Source organism: Trichechus manatus, unplaced genomic scaffold (genome assembly GCF_000243295.1).
Source record: "Trichechus manatus latirostris isolate Lorelei unplaced genomic scaffold, TriManLat1.0 scaffold00133, whole genome shotgun sequence".
NCBI lineage: Eukaryota > Metazoa > Chordata > Mammalia > Sirenia > Trichechidae > Trichechus > Trichechus manatus.
The window spans coordinates 7,048,539-7,071,710 of NW_004444069.1; the positions used below are offsets into that span (position 1 = coordinate 7,048,539).

At 39.8% G+C, this 23,172-nt stretch overlaps 1 protein-coding gene across 2 annotated transcripts in view; it reads left to right on the forward strand.

The window, feature by feature from the left end:
- Nucleotides 1–23,172, forward strand: part of PEX14 (peroxisomal biogenesis factor 14) — a 148,524-nt gene that overhangs the window by 2,287 nt on the left and 123,065 nt on the right. For both annotated transcript variants that reach the window (XM_023739413.1, XM_004385158.2), the window contains exon 2: nucleotides 16,785–16,832. In XM_023739413.1, the coding sequence (XP_023595181.1) occupies nucleotides 16,785–16,832 (48 nt within the window). The remainder of the gene's footprint in view (nucleotides 1–16,784; nucleotides 16,833–23,172) is intronic.

The following is a 23,172-nucleotide window of genomic DNA, read 5'->3' on the forward strand; positions in this document are numbered from 1 at the left end:
TTTTTTTTAATATTTTATTGTACTTCAGGTGAAGGCTTACAGAACAGATAGTTTCTCATGTAACAGTAACACACATGCTGTTTTATGACATTGGTTAACAACCCCACAACATTTTAACACTCTAAATTCTCAACTTTTTTTTTTTTGGTGAAAATACACATAGCCAAAGATACGCCATTTCAAAAATTTTTTTTTACATACACATTTAAGTGACATTGACTACGCTCTTCTAATTGTGCTGTTATTCTCACTTAAGATGAAGGCTTACAGGACAAAATAGTCTCTCATTTAACAGTTACTACAAATGTTGCCCTATGACAATGGTTAACAATCTCACAACACATCAACAATATCCTTCCTCTACTTTGTGTTCCCTATCATCAGCTTCTTACTCCCCTTCTGCGTTCTGGGCCTTATCACTGGACTCCTGTACCTCGTTACTCTCATGGTTTTACTGGGCTGTCCACTCCCAGGCTGAACAGTGAACCTCGAAGGTAACTTCACCACTGAGCTAAAAGGGTGTCTGGGGGCCATACTCTTGGGGTTTCTCCAGTCTCCTTTAGGCCAGTAAATCTGGTCTTTTTTTTTTTTTGTGAGTTAGAATTATGCTCTACATCCTTCTCCAGTTCTGTCCAGAACCCTCTATTGTGATCCTGGTCAGAGCAGTCAGCGGTGGTAGCCGGGCACCATCTAGCTGTACTGGACTCAGTCCAGTGGAGGTCTTGGTAACTGTGGACAATTAGTCCTTTGGACTAATCTTTTCGTTGTATCCTGTTCTCTTCATTCTCCCTTGCTCCCGAAGGGATAAGACCAGTGGAGTATCTTAGATGGCCGCTCACAGGCTTTTAAGACCCCAGACGCTACTCACCAAGGTAGAATGTAGAGCAACAAATGCACACTTTTTAAGTGAACCAGTTCTCTTTAGCATTTGCTTGTTTCATTTTTCAGTCCTAATCAACCTGGTAGAATGGGATCGAAAGAACTGTTTGGATAATATAGCCCCCAAACCTAGTTTGTATGTGAGAAGAGCTGCATAGGTCAAACCTGTGGAGCTGAGCCAGTATTCTGTCTCATAGAAAACTAGTTAATTGGCCTTGTGGCATCAATCTCTGGTTTCAAAAGATTAAGGGTGAACAGCCCTCTCTCCCCTTGATAGGTAGTTTAGAGCATAGACTCTGAAGCCAGTCTCTGTGGCTTAGAATTCTAGGCCCACTGTTATCAGATGTGTAATCTTGGGCAAGTTACTTAACTTTTCTGGCCTTAATTTCTCCATCTGTAAAATAGGAATAATAGTGGTACCTATCTCATAGGGTTCTGAGGATTAAATGAGTGAATTTATGTAAACATGCTTACATAAATGTGTAAAAGTGCCTGACACAGAGTGTTAACTATTATTATTATTATTCAATAATAGTTCCTGGGTGGTGCAAACAGCTGCTAGCTGAAAGGTTGGAGTTTTGAGCACACCCAGAGGTACCTCAGAAGAAAGGCCTGGCAGTCTGCTTCCAAAAAACCAGCCATTAGAACCCCTGTGAAGCACAGTTCTACTCTGACACACGGGGTTACCATGAGTCAGAATTGACTCAACAGCAACTAGTTATATTGTTCAATAGACTGGATTTTTACTTAAATGGATCTAAACCTTTACTCAAGTCCTATTTTAACAGCTTTTAGGGTATGATTTTTTGTATGTTGACTACCAATCTGAATTGACTTGTTGATAATTAACAATCACAACAAAATGGGAGTAATGATAATTACCCTAGAAGGTTGACTGAAATCACAGATGTAAAGACCATCTGGCACATAATTAAAAAAAAAAAAAACACCAAACCTGTTGCCGTTGATTTGATTCCTACTCATGGTAACCCCGTGTGCTTCATAGTAGAACTGCGCTCCATAGTGTTTTCAATGGCTGTAATCTTACGGAGGTAGATCGCCAGGCCTTTCTTTTGCAGTGCCTCTGGGTGGATTTGAACTGCCAACCTTTCGATTAGTAGCTGAGAGCAAACCATTTCTGACACCCAGGGATCTTTGGCACATAATAAGTGCTTAGTAAGTGTTAGTTTCCTTTCTCAAGTCTCTACATGTAGTTTTAGAAGTCTATTGAACTCTTAAATAGCAGTTCAAACAAGATATTTTCCCCTCAACTCTTAATTTTGAAAATTTTCTAACCTATAGAAATGTGGAAAGAATAGTATAGAGAACTCCTGTAAAACTGCCGGAAAAACCTTCACCAAGATACACCGTTTATTCACATTTTGCCACATTTGCTTTATTTCAGTCTATTTATATATCTTTTTTGAAGTATTTGTACATAAGTTACAGACATCATGATATTTTGTCCTACAGTACTTCATCTTGTCTCTCATAAAAGTAAGCTTGTTCCCCCACATAACCACAATGTCATTATCACTCAAGAAATTTAGTATTGATACGATAATGTGATCTAATATACAGTCTACATTTAAATTTTCTCCATTTAAAAAAAATCAGATCCAGTCAAGAAACCAGATTGCATTGATTTGTCTCTTTAGTTGCCTTTAATCGAGAATGGTTCCCTAGACTTTTTTTTGTTTTGTTTTTTACTCAGGTTTACCATATATCCAGGAAGTGCACAAATCCTAATTGTACACCTTGAATTCTCACAAAGTGAACACACTTGTGTAACCAGTATCCAGATCAAGAACTAGAATATTGTCAGGACCTCAGGCCCCCTCAAGTCCCTCCCAGTCACTTTCCCAATCCCCCAGAGGTTACCCCTATCCTGACTTAGCATAGATACATTTGGGGTGGTTTGAACTTCATATAAATGGAATCATAAAGTGTACTAGGCTTCTTTCACTCAGTATTATGTTTATGAAATTCATCTGTTATGGGTAGTTCATTGTCACTGCTATAATACATAGTCATTACGTTGTATAAACATACTTAACCATTTATTTATCCACGCTATTTTTTAAATTTTTATTTTATTGTACTTTAAGTGAAAGTTTACAATTCACGTTCGTCTCTCATACAAAAATTTATGCATACATTGTTTTGTGACCCTAATTGCTCTCCCTGTACTGTGACAGCGCACTCCTCTTTTCCATGCCTGGTTTCCCGTGCCCATTCAACCAGCTTATCCATGCTATTCTTAATGGTCATTTAGGTTGTTTCAGATTTTTGGTTATTTACAAATAGTGCTACTGTGAAAATACTTGTACGTATCTATTTGTGAACATATGCATGCATTTCTGGTGAGTTGAACTGCCTTTTTTTGGTTTTTCATGATATTGACATGTTTGGAAAGTCCAGGCCGCTTGTTTTGTAGACTGTTCCACTCTCTGGATTTGTTTGATTTGTTTCCTCACGTTTAGCCCCAAATTGAACAATTTTTGTGAGACTTTTATATAGGTAACATTGTATCCTCTCAGTGAATCCCATCAGGAGGCATGTGATGCCAGTTTTATTGAGGATGATAAGTTTGATTGCTTGGTTAGGAGGGGTATCTATCAGATTACTCCATTGTAAAGGTAACTTTTTCTAAATTTGTCACTTTCTTTGTGACTTTGCTAATATTTTTAATACCTTATCGAGTGACAGAGTCCTCGTTGCTGAAAACCTTATTGTGGAATTCCAGTAGGTGTGTTGTGGTCAGTTTGATGAGTTTTGATAAATTTGTATGACTGTGTAACCACCACTACAATCAAGATAAAGAACAAGTCCAACACCCCTAAATGTTCCTTTATGCCTCTTCCCAGTGAATCCCCACCTCTGGCCCCAGGAAACCTGAAGTGCTTTCTGTCACTGGAGATTATATTTGTCTTTCCTAGAATTTCATATGAATGGATTCATAACTACTGTATATACTCTTGTGTCTGGCTTCTTTTGCTCAGAATAATGTTTGTGAAATTCATCCATGTAATTTATTACTTTTTATTACTGAGTAGTAGTCCATTGTATGAATGTGCCATAGTTTGTTAATTCCTTCATCAGTTGTTGGACATTTGGGTTGTATTAGTTATCTATTGCTGCAAAGCAATATTACCAAATTTAGCAGCTTAAAATAACACACATTTATTGTCTCACAGTTTCTGTGAGTTAGGGCAAGGTTTAACTGGGTCTCACAAGGCTGCAGTCAAGGTATCTGCTGGGACTGTGGTCTCATCTGAGGCTTGACTGGGGAAGGATCTGTTCAATCGTTATTGGGAGCATTCAGTTCGTTATGGGCTGTCAGACAGAGGGCTTCAGTTTCTTGCCAGCTGTCAGCCAGAAGCTGTCCTCATTTTCTTGCTACTTGGATCTGCCCAACATAGCCACTTGCTTCCTCAAATTCAGTAAGGGAAAGATAGTTTCTTAGCAAAACGGACTTTGTAGTCTTATGTAACATAGTCACATGCGTGTAATTTCGTATGTACCGTTACCTTTGTTCTGCTGTATGGGCCTAGAAGCAAGTCACAGGTCCTGCCCATACTCAAGGGGAGGGAACCACACCAGGGCGTGAATACTAGGAGGTGAGGATAACGGGGCTACCTTAGTCTGTCAGCTACAGGATTGTTTCCAGTTTGGGCTACTATGAATATTCATGTATGTTTGTGAGGACATGTCTTTATTTCTCTTGGTAAATACCTATGAATGGAATTGCAGGATCATATGGTAAGGGTATGTTTATAAGAAACTGCCTAAGTGTTTTTGTGAAGTGGCTGTACTATTTTTCATTCCCACCAAAGTGTATGAAAGTTCCAGTTTCTCCATATCCACACCAACGCTGATTTTTGTCCGACTTTATAATTTTAGCCATTCTAGTGGGTGCGTAGTGTTATTTCATCATGATTTTAACTTGAATTTCTGTGATGACTAATAGTACTGAGCATCTTTTCACGTGCTTATTGGTAAAGACTAAGGTTCATTTTTTCCCACGTGAATTACAACATCGTTTGTTGAAAAGTTTTATCTTTTTGCTGTTGAATTATCTTGCCACCTTGTAAAAAATCAAATATTTGTATATGCATTAGTCTGTTTCTGGGCTCTGTTCTGTTCTATTGATCTGTATGTCTATCTGAATGCCAGTAACACACCATCTTTATTGCTGTAGCTTTGTAGTAAATCTTGAAATCAAACAATGTAAAATCTTGTAACTTTATTTTCAAAATAGTTTTGGCTCTTCTAGGACCTTTGGTCCTTCCCACCTCCATGTCAGTTTTACAGTTTATCATTTCTTACAGAAAAGCTTGTTGAGATTTTTATTGGGATTGTCTGGAATCTATAGATCAATTTTGGGGAGAATTTATATCTTAGCAATATTGATCTTCCAATTCATTAACATTATATATCTCTCCATATATTTACATCGTCTTTGATTTTTCTCAATATACCCACTCCTCACTTATTGACTATCCCGTCATCTGACATTTCCAGTTTATGACAATAGCAAAAAATCGACTACCCGACTATTTTGTGCATTAATAACGTATGTCTGGCAGTAACGAATGCCGAGGTGTGAGGCAAGAGTAACATTGACTGTGATGGTTAAGGTTATGTGTCAACTTGGCTGGGCCATGATTATCAGTGGTTTAGAAGTTCTGTAATGATGTAATTTGGCAGTTATATAACGATGTAGTCATCTTCCATTTTGTGTCCTGATGTGGTCATTCTCCATTGTCACATAACGCCAATTTTCACATAATGCCAATTTTCACATAATGACCTGGTCTTTGGAACCTAAGTAAGTGGGTGTAAATGTGTTGTAGTTTAAAGTGTGTAGGCCATGTACACATTTTGTTAAATTCATCTCTAAGTGTTTCTCATTTTTTGGATGCAATCATACTTGTAGATTTTATTTTTTAATTTCACTTTTAATTGTCCAATGATAGTGTATAGACATAAAATAGACTTTTTATATAGGCCTTGTATCCTGTTTGTTGTTGTTGTTAGGTGCCGTTGAGTCTGTTCCGACTCACTGTAACCCTATAGGACAGAGCAGAACTGCCCCATAGGGTTTCCAAGGAGCAGCTGGTGGATTTGAACTGCCAACCTTTTGGTTAGCAGCCGAGCTCTTAACCACTACACCACCAGGGCTCCTGTATCCTGTTACTTTGTTAAATTCATTTATTGTAGTAGCTTTTTTTGTAGATTCCTTATAATTTCTCCATAGATGATTGTATCTTTTAACAACAACAAAATAAGTTTTATTTTTTGCTTTCCCATCTGTATGTCCTTTATTTTTCTTGCCTTATTGCATTGTCTAAAACTTCTAGTACAATGTTAAAAGGAGTGGAGGCAGTAGACATTCTTGCCTTATTATTGATGTGAGTGTTTTACACTTAAGTTTGATGTTACCCATAGGTTTTCTGTAAGTGCCCGTTATGAAGTTAAGGAAATTCAACTTTTGTTTTTAGTTTGCTGAGGATTTTTTTTTTAAAATCATATGTGTTTTGAATTTTGTCAGGGTTTTTTTTTTTTTTTTTTAAATCTATTGAGATGATCATGTGGTTTTTCTCCTTTATCCTGATAATGTGGTGATTTATGCTGATTGATATTTCAAATGTTAAACCATTCATTGGTTAAATTCCACTTGGTCATGATGTTAAATTCCACTTGGTCATGATGTGTTATCCTTTTTATATATTGCTAGATTTGTCATATTTTCTTAAAAGTTTTTGTATGTTGTTGAGGGATATTGTTTTGTAGTTTGTATGTATATGTATGTGAAATCTTGGTATTTGGTATCAAGGCAATGTTTATCTCATAGAATGAATTGGGTAGTTTTATTTTTTTTGTTATGTTTTCTCAAAGAGTTTGTATAACTTTGGCATTATTTCTTACTTAAATATTTGATAGAATTCACCAGTGAAGCCATCTGGGCATACAGTTTTCTTTGTGAGAACGTTTTAAGTTATGTATTTTAATTTCTTTAGTAGATATGACTATTAAACTTTTCTATTTGTTCTTGAGTCAGTTTTGTTATGTCTATCAAAGACTATGTCCGTATCATTTTAATTCTTGAATTTATTGGTTTAAAGTTGTTCATAATATTCTCTTATTATCTGTTAAATGTCTGTAGGATCTGTAGTGATTTCCCCCTTTATGTTCCTGATAGTGGAAATTAGTGTCTTCTCTCTTTTCTCTTGATCCAGCCAGAGAGAAGTTTATAAATTTTAATACTCTTTAAAAAGCCAGCTTTTATCTTATTGATTTTCCTGTATTGTCTATTTCACTTATTTCTTTTCTTCTATTTAATTTGGGTTTTCATTTGCTGTTCTTTTTCTAGTTTCTTAAGGCAGAAATTTAGATAAGTGATTTTGTACTTTTCTTCCTCTCTAAAGTCAGTGTTTTAAAGCTGTAAATTTCCCTTTAAGCACTACTTTAGCTGCATTCCACAATTTTATGAACTTCATGTTTTCATTTTCATTCAGTTCAGAATATTTTTAATTTCACTTGTAATTTCGTCCTCGGTGCATGGTTATTTAGAAGTCTGTTGTTTAATATCCAAACGTTTGGGATATTTCCAGATTTTTTTTTCTAACTGATTTGTAGTTTAATTCTTTTTGGTCAGAGAACATAGTGTTTGGTTTCAAACCTTCTAAATTTGAGATTTGTTTTATGATCTATCTTTTTTCTTTGTACAATTGAAAATAATGTGTATTCCGCTGTTGTTGGGTAAAGTGTTTCTTAAAATGTCAAATAGGCCATATTGATTGATAGTGTTATTCAAGTCTTTTATATCCTTACTGACTTTTTCATTGAGGAGAGAGGAGTATTGAAGTCTCCAACTGTAATTGTGGATATGTCTATTTATCTTTTTAGTTTTGTCTGATTTTTTTTATGTATTTTGAAGTTGTGTTTATTGGATGCATACTTAGGATTTTTATGTCTTTTTCATAAATTGACATAATTGTATGGTATATTTCTTTCAATCCTTTGGCTTTTAACCTATGGACTTTTGTTTAAAGTGAGTGTCTTGTAGGTCTTACTCCCTTACCCCCACCCCAGTGTGACAATCTGCGTTTTATTTGGAATGGTTCATTTACATTTAAGGTAAATGTAGATATGGTTGGGTGTAAGTCTACCATCTTGCTATTTTTTTTTTTATTTGTTTTTGTTTATTTTTCTTTTTTTTGGGCTTCTTTTGGATTGAGTTGTTTATTAGGATTTCATTTTATCTCTACTACTGGCTTAGCTATACCTATTTTTTTGTTGTTGTTTACTTATTAGCGATTGCTGTGAAGTTTACAATATGTGACTTTAAGTTATCACAGTGTACTTTCAAATGATATACCGATTCACATGAAATGTAAGAACCTAACAACAGTATGCTTTCATTTCCTTTCTTATTCATTATTCTATTAGTGTCGTAGATTTTACTTCTACATATGTCATAAACCCCATAGTACATTGTTGTTATTTTTTATTTAAACAGTCAATTATTTTAAAATTTTTAAAAATTATTTAGAACATCTTTTATATTTACTAACATATTTATCATTTCTAGCATTCTTCTTTTGTGTAGATCCCAATTTCCATTTGGTATGTTTTCCTATTGTTTAAAGAACTTCATATTACACTTCTAGTATTACAGATATAAGTTGTTGCTGTTGAGTTGTTTCTGACTCATGGCAATCCCATGTGTTTAGGATTTTTGTTTCTTTAAATTTTATTTATTTTGTTGCTGTTGTTGAGAATATACACAGCAAAAACCAAAACCAAACCAAACCCCTTGCGTCAAGTTGATTCCAACTCATAGCGACCCTGTAGAACAGAGAACTGCCCTATAGGGTTTCCAAGGAGTGGCTGGTGGATTTGAACTGCCGAGCTTTTGGTTAGCAGCCGTAGCTCTTAACCACTATGCCACCAGGGCTTCATACACAGCAAAACATACACCAATACAACAGTTTCTACTTGTACTATTTAGTGACATGGATTACATTCTTCAAGTTGTGCAACCATTCTCACCTTTCTTTTCTGAGTTGTCCCTCTCTCATTGACATAAACGCATTGCCCCCTAAGGTTCCCATCCAATCTTTAGAGTTGCTGTTGTCAGTTTGGTCCATATAGATAGTTCTTAAAAGAGCGTAATGCTCAAGGCAGACCTTTTTTTACTAGTCAAGCTAAACTATTGTTTGATTCTAAGAAGGTTTTAGGAGCTATTTTTGGTTCAGCGTTCAGAGATTATCTCAGGGCAGTAGTTTCAAGGGTTCATCTACCCTCCATGGTTCTAGAAAGTCGAGAGTCTATGAGAATTTTAAATTCTGTTCTGCATTTTCCCCCTTTTGATCAAGATTATTCTATGGAATCTTTGATCAAAATGGTCAGTAATGGTAGCCAGGCACCATCCAGTTCTTCTGGTCTCATGGCAAAGGAGGCAGTTGTTCATGGAGGCAGTACTCCATAGGGTTTTCAGTAGCTGTAATCTTATAGAAGTAGATCACTAGGTCTTTCCTTGATGGTGCTGCCTTGTTGATTAAAACCACCAACCTTTAGATTAGTAGACAAGTACAAACTTTTTATGCCACCCAGTGACTGTAAGTTGTTGTTTGTTGTTGTTAGTTGTTGTCAAGTCATTTCAGACACATGATGACCCTATGCATGCAGAATAGAACTGCTCCGTAGGGTTTTCAAGGCTGTGACCTTTTGGAAGCAGATTACCAGGCCTGTCTTCTGAGGTGCCTCTGGGTGGGTTTGAACTTCCAACCTTTTGGTTAGTAGTTCAGCACTTAACCATTTGTGCCACTCAGGGACTCCTAGTGCAAGTATACCATTGACAAATTCTCCCAGTGCTCTCTCTCTCTCTTTCTTTTTCTTCTTCTTAATTTTGTATTCATTTTGAAAGCTATTTTCACTGGGTATAGAATTCTAAGATGACACTTGCCCCTTCTCACAGGCCCCCCCCCCCCCAATTTAAAAATATCGTTGCATTGTATCCTGGCTTGCATAGTGTCTGATCAAAAGTCTGTAGTCATTCTTAATCTTTGTTACTGTGTAATATTTCTCTTTTTTTCTGACTGCTCATAAGAAATTCTCTTTCCTGAGTTTTCAGTAATTTGATTATGATGTGTCTTTGTGTGCTTTTCTTTGTGTTTACTCTGCTTGTGGGTTTGTAGTTTTCATCAAACTTGAAAATTTTTCAGACATTATTTCTTCAAGTTTTTTTTTTTTTTTGCCTCCTTTTTTTTTTCCTGAGGCCCCAGGTGGTGCAAATGGTAAATATGCTTGGCTGATAACCAAAAGGTTGGAGATTCAAGTCTGTCCAGAGGTGTTTCGGAAGAAAGGCTTGGTGATTTACTTCCAAAAAAATCAACAACTGAAAACCTAATGGAACACAGTTCTACTCGGACACACGTGGGTTGCCATGAGTCAGAGTTGACTTGATGGCAACTGAACTGGTCCTTTTTTTTCTGGGCCTTCAATTACATGTTTATTATACCACTTGATATTATTGCATAGATCACTGAGGCTCTGTTTTGTTTTTTTTTGGCCGTCTTTTTTCTCTCTGTCCTTCATTTTGGTTAACTCCTACCACTGTGCCTACAAGTGTACTTTTCTTTTGCAGTGTATAATCTGTAATTCCCATTCAGTGAAATTTTTACTTCATATACTATGTTTTTCATTTCTAGAAGTTCTGTTTCTTTTTATACCTTACATTTCTCTCCTCACTCTGTTTGTGTTTTCCTTTAAATACTTGAATATAGATATAGCACCTATTTTAATGTCCTTGTTTCCTAATTATATCATCTAGTTTTTCTTATTACTGTGGGTCACATTTCCCTGTTTCTTGGCATAGGTTATGATTTTTGATTGAATGCTAAATGTTGTTAATTTTACATTGTTGAATGTCTGGATTTTGTGGACTTACTTTAAGGACTTTTAGGCATGATTCTGGTGGTAGTTAAGTTACTTGTGATTCAGTTTGATCCTTTCAAGTCCTCTTTGTAATCTTTGTTAGGGTGGATTTAGGGTAGCCTTTACTCTAGGGACAGAGCCCTCATGGTGCCAGTGGTTAGCATTTGGCTGCTAACCAAAATGTCGGTAGTTCGACTCCACTAGCTGCTTCTGGAAACCCTATGGGGCAGTTCTGCTCTATCCTATAGGGTCGCTGAGTTGGAATCGACTCGCTGGCAACGAGTTTTTTTTTTTACTCGAGGGATAATTTAACTCCCTTACCAAAATGTAACTCTTCTGGGTAACTACTAAATGTCCTGAATGATCAGCAAGGCACCTGTCTTAGGCTGGGTTCTCTAGAGAAGCAAAACCAGTGAAGCGTGTCTCTGTGTGTGTGTGTGTGTGTGTGTATCAGGGAGATGACTCACGTGGTTGTAGAGGCTGGAAAGTCCCAAGTCTATGGGTCGGGCATCAGGATGGAGGCTTTTCCTGACTCACATAGCTACAGGGGCTGATGAACCTAAGATGAGCAGCTCAGATGGCAGGCTGCTGGCTCACGGGCTGCAGAGGCTGATGAATCCAAGATCGGCAGGCAATACAACAAGCTGCTGTCTCAAGTCCCAAGAACTGGAGGTCAGATGATGATGAGCTGGATGCAGGATCCAGAGTGTGCAAAAGCCAGCGAGCTTTGCCAGAAAGTCCATATGTATTGGATACAGGCCACACCCCCAAGAAAACTCCCTTTCAATTCATCAGCTACTCAGCAGATCTCATCATGGAGGTGATTACATTATATTAGATCTCATTATGGAGGTGATTACGTCATTACGTAGCTACCAAACTACATCATAACTGCCAAACCACTGAGAATCATGGCCCAACTAAGTTGGCACACAACCTGAACCATCAACACTCTACTAGCTGGTTGTGACTTGTGAGCCCTGTATGAGTTCTGGTTTAACTGTTCAGCTTTTAGCTCTTGTCACTGTTTTTTTTTTTTTTGTCCTCGTGGCAAAAGAGATTTGTGCATGCACAAATCTTAGTACTCAGCAAAGACTCAAGGGAACCTCTAAGCAGACTTCTGGAGCTCTTTGTTATGTATTTCTCTCTTCTCGGGAACTCTATCCTACAGCTTTCAGCTGCCTTAGACTCCCTGATCTTCGATCTCTGTCTCCTCAACTCAGTGAGACCTCTGTGCTCTGCTTGGGATCCCCTCCCTCTCTCCTTGGTCTTAAATGTGCCTCCCTGCAGAAAGCCAGGGTAGTCTTAGAGCTCACATCATTGTTCTACCAGAGATCATGGGTCTGTATTGCTTGCTGTCCAGTGTCTACAAACAGGGATTTTATTTATTTTGTTCAGTTTTCTAGTGTTTTACAGTGGGAGGGTAAATATGATCCTTGTTACTCCATCATGGCCAGAAGCAGAAGTCCATTGGTTGATTTTGAGCAATAGTGTGACATGATAGAATTTATATTTTTTCACTTAATCCTGAATGTGAAGTAGGTAGTATTATTCCCACTATTCCCATAGATGAAGAAACTGAGGCTCAGAGAGGTTGAGCAGTATACCCCACATCACTCCTTCATTAGATTATTTGAACCTAGATTTTTCTGATGCCAAAGCTCATGCACTTTTTGCTGTACCACTGTCTCTCAAGAAATGTTTGTTGAATTGAATCTTAGTTGCCCCAGAAAAGCACCGTAGGCCAGGTTGATTTAGGACATACCCAGAGTTGCAGTCACTTGGCAGACATAGGATGAGTACTCCTAGATCTGGAGGTTCTGCTGATTGCTTAAGCCTACATGCTGTTTGTGAGATTGGCCTTTGCTGTGCAGCAGAGTGAACACCTGGGAACACTTCCTAGTTGGGGGAAGGTCACTACCTTGGCAGCAGGAGAAACAGCATCTTTGTTTCTATCAAACTAAAAGCATTTCTCTCTTTGTCACTGTGGTCCTTTTTTGCTTGTTTAAAGCAACCTTATGCTTTTGCTTTTCTTTCCTCCCTGCTCTCCCCATTCTTGCCCCTAATGATCCTGAATGTGGGTTATCTTGGAGCCTACTTCTTATACCTTTGCAATATACCTCACCTGGTGATTTCTAAACCTTACTGTGAACTACCCTGTGAAGATTTTCAGCATCAAGTTGGAATTTAATTTGTAGGGATTTATCCCAAACCAGAAAATAGGCTTGGCCACTTTAAAGGGGTTGATGGACAGGCACGTGTTTGAGAGTTATTGGGTTTTTGTAAAAGCTGAACTGGCGAGACTGGTGGACTTGCGTGAGCTTGGGAATATAGCTTCTCCTGACAACGAGTTAGCTCCTCAGACCTTTGCTCCTCTTTGAAGCAGCATCTAGATGCTGAAGATGGGAGTCTGCCCACCTCCTCAGCGCAAGGAAGCAGAATGGCCAGGACTCTCCGAGGGGTCCTATTGGTGTTTTGGGTGGAATGGTTCTTCGTTGTGTGCATTGCGGGATATTGAACCTTCCTTGCCCCTGCCCTCTAAATGCCATTAGGAGTTTCCTAGTCATTGTAATAACCAGAAGCATCTCCACACATTTCCAGATGCCCCCTGGAGGTGATACTGCCCTGGGGTTGAGAACCATTGGGCATTGACAGTAGGCTAGGTTTGTGTTAGGCTGTAGGTGAAATGTTCCAGGAACGGGCACCACCAGGGTCCTCTGCTTGCTCTCACTTGGGTTTGTATACAGAGCGGCTCCTTTGTTTTAGTTTTTTAAATTAAAAAAAAAAAATTAAGCATGTATTGATTGAATACCAGTGACACTTTTGTTGCTGAAGATATAACCTTCAATAACATGATAAAGTCCCTGCCTTGAAGAAACTTAAAATCTAGTGGGAAGGATAAATAGAAAACTAGTTACTCGAATAAATAATTATAGATAGTCTTATCAGGGAAATAAGCATGGAGAGCAGTAGGCATGAGGACTATTTTGGATTAGGTCATGAAGAAATATTGTTCTCAAGGATACGGAGACAGGAAATGGGGTATGGTCCACTTCAGATGGCAGAAATTTCATCCAGAATGTACATAGCGTTGAGCAATTCCCAGATTGGTGAAAAGTCCTCTGTGAGTTCACAGATAAGGTCTGACTGACTTGACCTCAGAGGACACCATGAGTTGGAGTACAACTCAGAGAAATGCTTGCTCCTCTCTAAGCAGCCCTGAGATTGAGCTTGAGGGTCTGGCTGTGGTGTGCTGAGACTTCAGAAAGCTTTGGAAGGAATTTGGAGAGTGTTACTGTTTAAAGTTCCTTTGTGGAGATATGCACACACATACATGCCTTTCAAGGAGCTCTGGTGATGCAATAGTTAAGTGCTAAGCTGCTAACCGAAAGGTTGGCAGTTCGAACCTATGCAATGGCTCCATGGGAGAAAAGACCTGGTAATCTGCTTCCATAAAGATTACAGCCTAGAAAACCCTATGGGGCTGTTCTGCTCTGTCACGTTGGGTCACTATGAGTTGGAATTGACTTGACGGCCCCTACCAACAACACATACCGCTTAGATTCTTTTTAGATATACTTGGAAGAATACATAAGAATACCAGTATTAGTGGTGATTCCCCCAAGGAATGAGGGGACTGAGTGTTGGAGGGAGAGAGAGACTTTCTCTTTTTATTTTTAATGTTTAAATTTTATTTGCTTTTTTAAGCAGAATACATTTACGTGATTCTCAATTTAAAAAGGTACAAGAGGGTATATGATGAAAGAGACTTACTTGGTACTGTGAACTCTTCGAAGTTTTTACCTCTGGCAAATATTAGCTATTCAAAAGAGATGAACTAATTTTAAAAGAAGTTCCTTGGTGATCATGATTCACAGTGATTAGATATATCTCAGGAAGAAAGTCTTGGGTTAAGTCAGAACGATGCTTCTTAAATCCTGGCTTAGTTTGTTTCGTCTAGTCAAATAACCTACATTATTATTCATGGGGTAGGATTAAGGTTGTTGCTTAACAAAATGTGGTCTAAACAAAACTTGATTATTTTGATTAAGTGTAAAGGTTCAAATTCCTCTAGTACCACTTACTAGCTGAGTCAGCGTGGGCGAGTATTTAGCCTCCGTTTGCCTCACCTTCCTCATCAGCAATAATGTCATACATTTCTTGTGAGAATTAAACAAAAAATCTAAATATATGTTAACATTTAGTGTTGTTGTTGGGTGCCGTAAAGTCTATTGCGAGTCATAGCGACTGTATATGACAGAGTAGAAAAACCCTGTGCCCCATAGGGTTTTCTTGGCTGTAATCTTTAGGGAAGCAGATTGCCAGGTCTTTCTCCCATGGAACCTCTGGTGTGAATGCTAGAAGAGGTTGAGCCTGCTGTGGGACATGTTAATTCCAAGAGGAAGCATGAAGGCAGTTGGATTTATAACTCACTGGAGTCTGGGTAGAGATCTAAATGTGTGAGCGATTGGTGCCTGGAGCCTTGGGGGAAGGAGAGAGGGAAAGCTTGCTCAGATTCTCTGAGATTGATCTACACTTTCCAGATAGTGTCAGGCTGGCTAGCTTTATTAGTAGAGCCCTTGCTACTGAGCTCTGTGTCAGCTATGTGGTGGTAACTGGGGGTGAGGAAATCTCTGGGGACCCTCTGTGGATGGGGCTGTCTCCTCTCCCACCTTCTGCCCTTCCTCCTGGAAGGCTTGGGACTTGCTATCTGAACTAGCCGGGAGGAGGATGGAGGATGCTTTCTGAGACACACAGATTAGCCGCACTTGTCTGGACATTATCTGTAGAAAATTGGAAATTGACTTGACCATCAGTAACAGTAAACTAATCATAACTCACTCAAACTGCTTGTTTTATTCTTTTGGAGATTGGTAAATTTCTTCAGAGTCTGTGTATCTCTGTCTCTAGCTCACTCTTTCTCCACATTTTGGCCAGACCAGTCAAGAGTTAAAGGAAAATGTGAGGGTGAAGGATGAGTCCAGAGCAGGAAACAGTTTAGAGCCAGGCAAGTTGGCAATAGTAGTAGGAAGTGCCATGGTGCTGTCAACTTGCCTGTAGGTTGATCTGTTTATCTGTCTGTCACTAGCTTATTTCCAAAAAGGATTTAAGACTGGGGCTTTCTGTAGAACTAAAACAATTTCCGAGGCCAACTCTTCAGACAGGGATTGGACTGGACTGTGGGACATAAAGTGATACTTGTGAGGAGTGTGCCTCTTAGCTCAAGTAGATACAAGAGACTAAATGGGCAGCTTCTGTCCGGAGGTGAGATGGGAAAGCAGAGAGGGTTAGGAGCTGGTTGAATGGACAATGGGGAATCAAGTCACATAACAATGTATGTATAAATTTTTGTATGGGAAAAAAAAAAGACTAAAAAAAAAGACTGGGGCTTTCTTTACTACTGTAGGGTGTCATCAGTGACAGGTGAGAAATGAGAATCAGTATGTCAATAGTTACTCCTGGCTCCAAATAGATGCTCAGAGGAAATCTTGAGCATGGGCAACTGGGGCCCCCTTGTGGCTGGATCTGGCTCTCCATTTTTGCTTTGGTTTTCTTCCCAGTCAACTCCAGCTACGGAGGTGGCAACAAGGAGGCATTGCTCCCTCTTAAAGCTTTTTTCTGGACTTCACTATTTCCAAGGATTTTGTGATGGTCCTCTGCCCTGCTGCTCAGTTGGTGGTCTTGGGCCCTCCAAAGCAAAACCGAGCCTTCTTGTTCTTTAGGTGCTGTGACAGTTGAGCCCAGAAACAATCTCTTCATGTTCACTCTCTGGGCTACTTCCTACAGGTAGTCCACCCCGGAATGGCCTATAGTTAAACGAAAAACTGTTGGTACTTGTGAGAAAGCAGTGTTTGTGGCTGCATTGGTGTGTGTTGCTTGAGAATAGAACGTCTTTGTGTTTTACATGTCCATTGGGTGGCACTGTGATCTTATTTTTGTTTCTTTTATTTTTTGGGCAGCCAAACTCTGCTCCAGGAAGTGAAAATGTGCTGCCTCGAGAGCCACTGGTAAGTACTCAAGATATGTAGTATCATTTCCTAATAATTAAAATTCTGTGTGTGTTTAAAGAAATCTTCTGATCCTGTGATTTTGCATCAGTACTGTCCCTTTAAGAGTAGGTGTTCTATGGAGACTAACTCTGTCAGTGACCTTTGACTTCTGATTTCTTTTCTAGCCCGAGTGAGGGTCAGAGATTAGTGAAATCTCTCCTTAGTAAAGCCTGGTTTTTTCTGTAACTAAAGCAGATCAGTAATCATGAGATGCCTGAATCCAGTGGAAGCTGAGCTGGAGTGAGGTTGCTGAACTTTGGGCCTAACCAAGTGGCTACTTCATTGTCTAAAATAGCCATTCTCTTCTGCTCAGGGTGAGAGCACCTTCCCCTGCGCACCACCCCCCCCCCCGGAAAAAAACAAAAAAACAAAAAACCCATTGCCATCAAGTCAGTTCTGTCTCACCGTGACCCTATACCAAAACCAAACCCGTTGCCATCGGGTCGATTCCGACTCATAGCGGCCCTAAAGGACAGAGTACAACTGCCCCATAGGGTTTCCAAGGAGTGCCTGGTGGATTCGATCTGCCAACCTTTTGGTTAGTAGCCATAGCTCAGAGTAGAACTGCCCATAGGGTTTCAAAGGAGTGGCTGGTGGATTTGAGCTGTCGACCTTTTTGTTAGCAACTGAACACTTAACCACTGTGCCACCAGGGCTCCGAGAACACCTTAGGTGGCCTTTAAAGAACAGGTTAAGGAGGGAGTTCAATGTTTGCCAGGTCTTCTGTGATAATAATTAGGTTTGTGATATTCATTACCAACATTAAACCAGTTGCCATCAAGTTGATTCCGACTCATGGCGACCTCATAATGTGTCAGAACTGTGCTCATAGGGTTTTCAATGGTTGATTTATCAAAGTAGATCCCCAGGCCTTTCTTCCGAGGTGCCCCTAGGTGGATTTGAACCTCCAGCCTTTCCATTAGCAGCTGTTTGCACCACCCAGGAACTCCTTACCAACATTGTTTTCTTATAATATTGACAGAGAAGTAGCCTACTAACTCCTAAAGACAATTTTCTTTACAAAACGCTTTTCCTTTAGTGGTCTGAGTCAGAGTCTCTACCTGCCCACGTCATTCTCATTCTATTCTGCATTTTAAGGTCTACTGCAGGTCTATTGGCTGGGTAGTAAGACTGGTACTGTACAAGCCAGATAAGTTTTTTGTAGGGACCAGTTTAGGTTTAACTTTACAGAGCTTTTTTCCTTCTTTGAATAGTTCTAGCATGCTTAGGGATCCATCAGCAAACTTTGTTTCAGCAGGGCTTGTAGTTTTACCTGTTTTTCCTCACTCTCTTTCTGGCAGTAGTGGGAGGAGGTGACATGAGGTCTTTAGCTGGTATGAACAAGTCTGAATTGTAGGCTGTACTGAAGTGTTCCAAGGCAGCCGGCGAGTTTGGGTTTGGCTGAGTTATGGAAAGACCCAGGTAATAAAAGCACTGCTGGGACTGTTCTCAGGGAAGCGGTGTTCTTCATGTCACCTGCTGTTACCAAGTACAGGCACTCTTCCCAGCTGACCCAGTTGATTCAGCACTCTGCGGTGCTTCACCTCACTCTTTAGGTATTGCCTGGGTTCTTCCTCATGGTCACAGTGATGTGAAAGCCAGTCTCTTAGCTAGGGAACTGAGTGTTTCCTGTGGGGTCTGCCTCAGTGCTCCTCAGGACCAAGCTGTGGTTGGTTTTGGCCTAAAGTCCCAGTTGAACACGATAATCCTCTTCAGTCCTTTATTTCCTCAGCCTCTTTTTGAATTTCAATTTACTGATTTAAATATTGATCACTAGATGAGTGGCAGGTCCTTCTATAGAGGCATGGTTGGGTAAGCTCTTTGAGAGTGGGGTTGAACATAAGAACCTTTCTAGGAAAGTTCTTTCTAGCGGTGAGCCCTAAGCCATGGGCAACCTCACTGATTTCTGAATACTTGGAGCCCCGCGAGCCCTTTGCTCTGCTCATGTTTCTGTACACGGCTCTTTTTCTGCTGTACTGTGCATCTGCTGGTTGGTTGGTTATATTTTTATTTCTTTCTTTTCTGGGAGGCCCTGAGCAGTCTTCAAACCCTGGTAGCCTGTGATCATCCAGAGTTCAGACTCATTCTCTCCAGGCCAACTCTACAATTACCTTATATTTAATTAATATTTTTTCCCTCTTTACATACTTGCTGCATAATTGCTCAGAGGAAAGAAAACTCATAGCAGCAATTTATGTATATATAAAAAAAACAATAATTAAAAAAAAAAACCCCAAATAAACTCCCATCTCATTTGGGCTGATCCTATGAGTTGAGTAATTAGGGCACTATTAAAAGGTAGACCCTTTCTCCTTCCCCCCGTTTTTTTTAATTAATTTTTTTATATTAAACTCCCACAGTCTCTCAGTCATGCCCTTATTGCTTTTGGCCAGTTATTTGCAGAAGCCTGATTAAATGAGGGCACCAACAGAGTTGTACAGTCTTGTGTGAGCTACTTCTTCCTCCTGGGAGTGGCCGTGGGAGGGTGCCAGGCAGAAGAGTTCACTCAGGGCTAGGGAGGACTAGTGTGGCAGGTTAGGGGTGCAGGATGAGCAGGAAGGGTGCCTGGGCAGCTCTGAGCTGGCAGCAGGCTAAATGACAGTCACAGAGTGCTGGGGAAATGAGGGGGTAGTAGCCCACATCCACAGAAAGCCCCACAGCTCGGTGCTGCGGGGCTGCGGTTTGTGAAAACACACAGCACTCAGCCCAAGTGAGCCTTCCACAGGGAGGTAGGCTTCTCAGTGGAGGCCAGACCGGGAATGTGTGTTAGCTGTCTCCTAGGTGCTCATCTCTGGCTTGAGGACTGGGAAACAGACAATTGAAGACTAAAATTAAGCCTTGTTGTCAGGTCATTTACAGATTTTATTTGGGAAGAAAAGACATTTGTGCACCTGAAACAATTAGCAAAAGCATAAGACCATGTATGATTTTAGCAAATAGCACAACCTCGTGCCAGGAGTAGAAGGGAGTGCCAGTTAGTCAGAGAAGGACAAGTCCTGTGATGGGGCTGTTGGGGCCAGATCTTGAAGAATAAGATATTCCAGAGTTGGGGGAGCACCTGGTCAAGCTGCTTTTTTTTTTTTTCCCTTAACTAAGTGCATGTTTTCCATTAAATTCCTTAGTGGAAGCCGCCTGTTCTCTACACGAAGAAGGCTGAGCATGGAATACTGAAGTCAAATAATCTTATCTCATTCTTTGTCCCCAGAACTAAATGAGCACTTGAAATAAATTTTCCCCTTATTAAAACAGTGAGTTAAGACAGAAGAGGCTCCATTCGGCAGTCAGTGTAGTACGGAGGCATTGAGTAGTAGGATGTCTTTGGGTGTCTGTGTGTTGTTGTTTTGCTTTATTTGCTAGGGAAGGAAGGTCTGATTTCCATCTCTGTCCTCGCTGGACCATGAAAACTGACTTGTGATTTTGTCATGAGAAGTATAATCTTGTAGTATCTAAATGACCCAGTGTGTTTATAAACATCCCCTTGTCTTGATTTCAGCCAGTTAGTGACCCTGCACATTCCCTTCTCTTGTCCCTCCACCACCTTCCCAACAACAGCAACAACAACAACAAAACCCAAAACCAAGCCACAGCCTAGCTAGATTTGTGGGGTAGTTGCTCTATAATGTTATCAGGACTGGAGATTGGTGAACAGACTATCTTAATCAATTCCATAAACTCCGAGTTGAAATCCTCTGATTGTTAATGACAAAACCCCCTTTGCTAAAGTTAAAATAGCTGATTACTTTGTCTTCTTTATATTCTCTTCATTGAGCTCTGCCTCCTAGGGCAAGGAGTTTTGAGACAGCCCTCCAAAGTACTAACCTCCAGCTTCTTCCAACCCCTTCCCCCCCCCCCCAAAAAAAAAAACAGTTACTATCAGTTGATTCTAACTCATGGCGATCTCATGTGTGTCAGAGTAGAACTGTACCTCACAGGGACTTCAAGGGATGATTTTTTGGAAGCTAATTGCCAGGCCTTTCTTCCAAGGCTCTTCTGGGTGAACACAAACTGCCAACCTTTCTGTTAGTAGCTGAACACTTAACTGTTTGCACCCCCAGATTCCACCAGCTTCTTCCAGACTTGTTTAAAACCTCCTGTAAACGTCCTGCAGCTCTGGGTTTTCTATTCACACTGCAGCATCTTCTGCGGCTCACATGGTCTCTGAATCTGGCTCCCTGCGCTGCTCTGGCAGGATCAAGTCCCTTAGACTAGGTATTTAAGAATGGGTAGATACCACAATGAGATCCCACTTTACACCCACTGGTATGGCTGTTATCAAAACCATGGAAGATAGCAAGTTTTGGTGAGGATGTGGAGAAACTGAGACCCTCTTACATTGCTGGTGGGAATGTAAAATGGATTAGCCACTCTGGAAAATAGTTTGGCGGTTCCTCAGAGAGTTAAACATAGAATTACCATATGATCCAGCAATTCCACTCCTAGATGTATGTACCCAAAAAGAATTGAAAACAGGGACTCAAAACAGATACTTATACGCCAGTGTTCATTGCATTATTCACAATAGCCAGAAGCTGGAAACAAACCAAGTGGCCGTTAAGAGATGAATAGATAAACAAAATGTGTCCGTGTTTTTGTTGTTGTGTGCTGTCAAGTGGATCCTGACTAATAGTGACCTTATAGGACAGAGTGGAACTGCCCCATAGGGTTTCTTAAGCTGTAATCTTTACCGGAGCAGATCCCAGGTCGTTTCTCCCATGGAGCCACTGGTGGGTCCAAGCCGCTGGTGGGTTCAAACCTCTGGCCTTTCGCTTAGCAGCTGGGAGCTTAACCATTGCACCACCAGAAATCCTTGGTGTATATCCATACAGTGGAATATTTTTCAGCCATGAAAAGGAATGAAAAAAAAAAAAAAAAAAAAACCCAGTTGCCAGTGAGTTGATTCTGACTTATGATGACCCGTGCATGCCAAAGTAGAGCTGTGCTCCATAGGGTTTTCAATGGCTGGTTTTTCAGAAGTAGATCACGAGGCCTTTCTTCTGAGGCGCCCCTGGATGGAATCGAGTCTACAACTTTTTGGCTGTCAGCTAAGAACGATAACTATTTGCACTACCCAGGGACTCCAGAAAGGAATAAAGTTCTGATACATGCTACAACATGAATGGATCTTGAAAACATTATGCTGAGTGAAAGAAGCCAGATACAAAAGGGACAAGTATATGATTCCACTTATATAAATATACAGAATAAGCCAATTCATAGAGATGAAGAGTAGATTAGAGGTTACCAGGGGTTGAAGGAGGGGAAAATGGGGAGTTATTGCTTCATGGGTACAGAGTTTCTGTTTGGAGTGATGAAAAAATTTAGGAAATAGATAGTGGTGATAGTTGCACAACAATGTACATGTAATTAATGCTACTGAAATGTACACTTAAAATGGTTAATTAAAATGGTGTATTTTATTGACCGCAATAAAAAATTTTTTTTTAATTAAAAAAAGAAAAGAAAGAATGGGTGCACAATTGTCTGTGTGGAGTAGCTTAGTTCCAGTCTTGCTTGGGTATTGAAACTGGTCTTAAGTAACCTTTTGAGATCATACCTTTAGTCATATGATTCTAGGCTATTTGAAGTAAGCAGTAAATAAGGCTTCATTTACATGTCTGCTCACTGGTTTTAACTCATTTCCTCAATATTCAGCAATACTTATTACTCACCTGCTTTAGATAGTGCTTATGGGTTTTGGCTAAACTAGAATTTCAGCTCTTTGCTCTTTGACACCCAGTTCTTTCTAATGGATCCATCTTCTGCCATCCTCCTTCTTCTAATTTGTAGGTATAGATTCTAGATTATTTTCTTTCCATCCCCTTCCCTGCAACTCTTCACCAAAGTATTCCCAAACTACAATAAAATGTATTTTTATAAGTGGTGATGATAATTTCTACTTTGTCACCTTCCCTAGGATTAGTCTTTTTTACTATGCTGAATTTTTAAAAATAAAGATACTCGACAGTGGCAGATCCTGTGTTTCAGTAGTTCTGCCCTGTAAATGCAGAATTGTCCTGTATTCTCAGGTTTCTTACTGAGGCTAGACAGCACCTTGTCCAGGGGCTTCTGCATTGGGTATTTGATCTCAGTCCTTCTGGGGAGGCTCATCCACTTACACCTGGGACACTCAAGATTGTCTTTTTGGTTTTTAAGCCAGCTGACCAGAGGCTGATCATCAGAAGGCATTAATATCTTTTTTATTTTTTTGTACTTCAGGTGAAGGCTTACAGAACAAATAGTTTCTCATGAAACAGTAGTACACATGTTGTTTTATGACATTGGTTAACAACCCCACAAC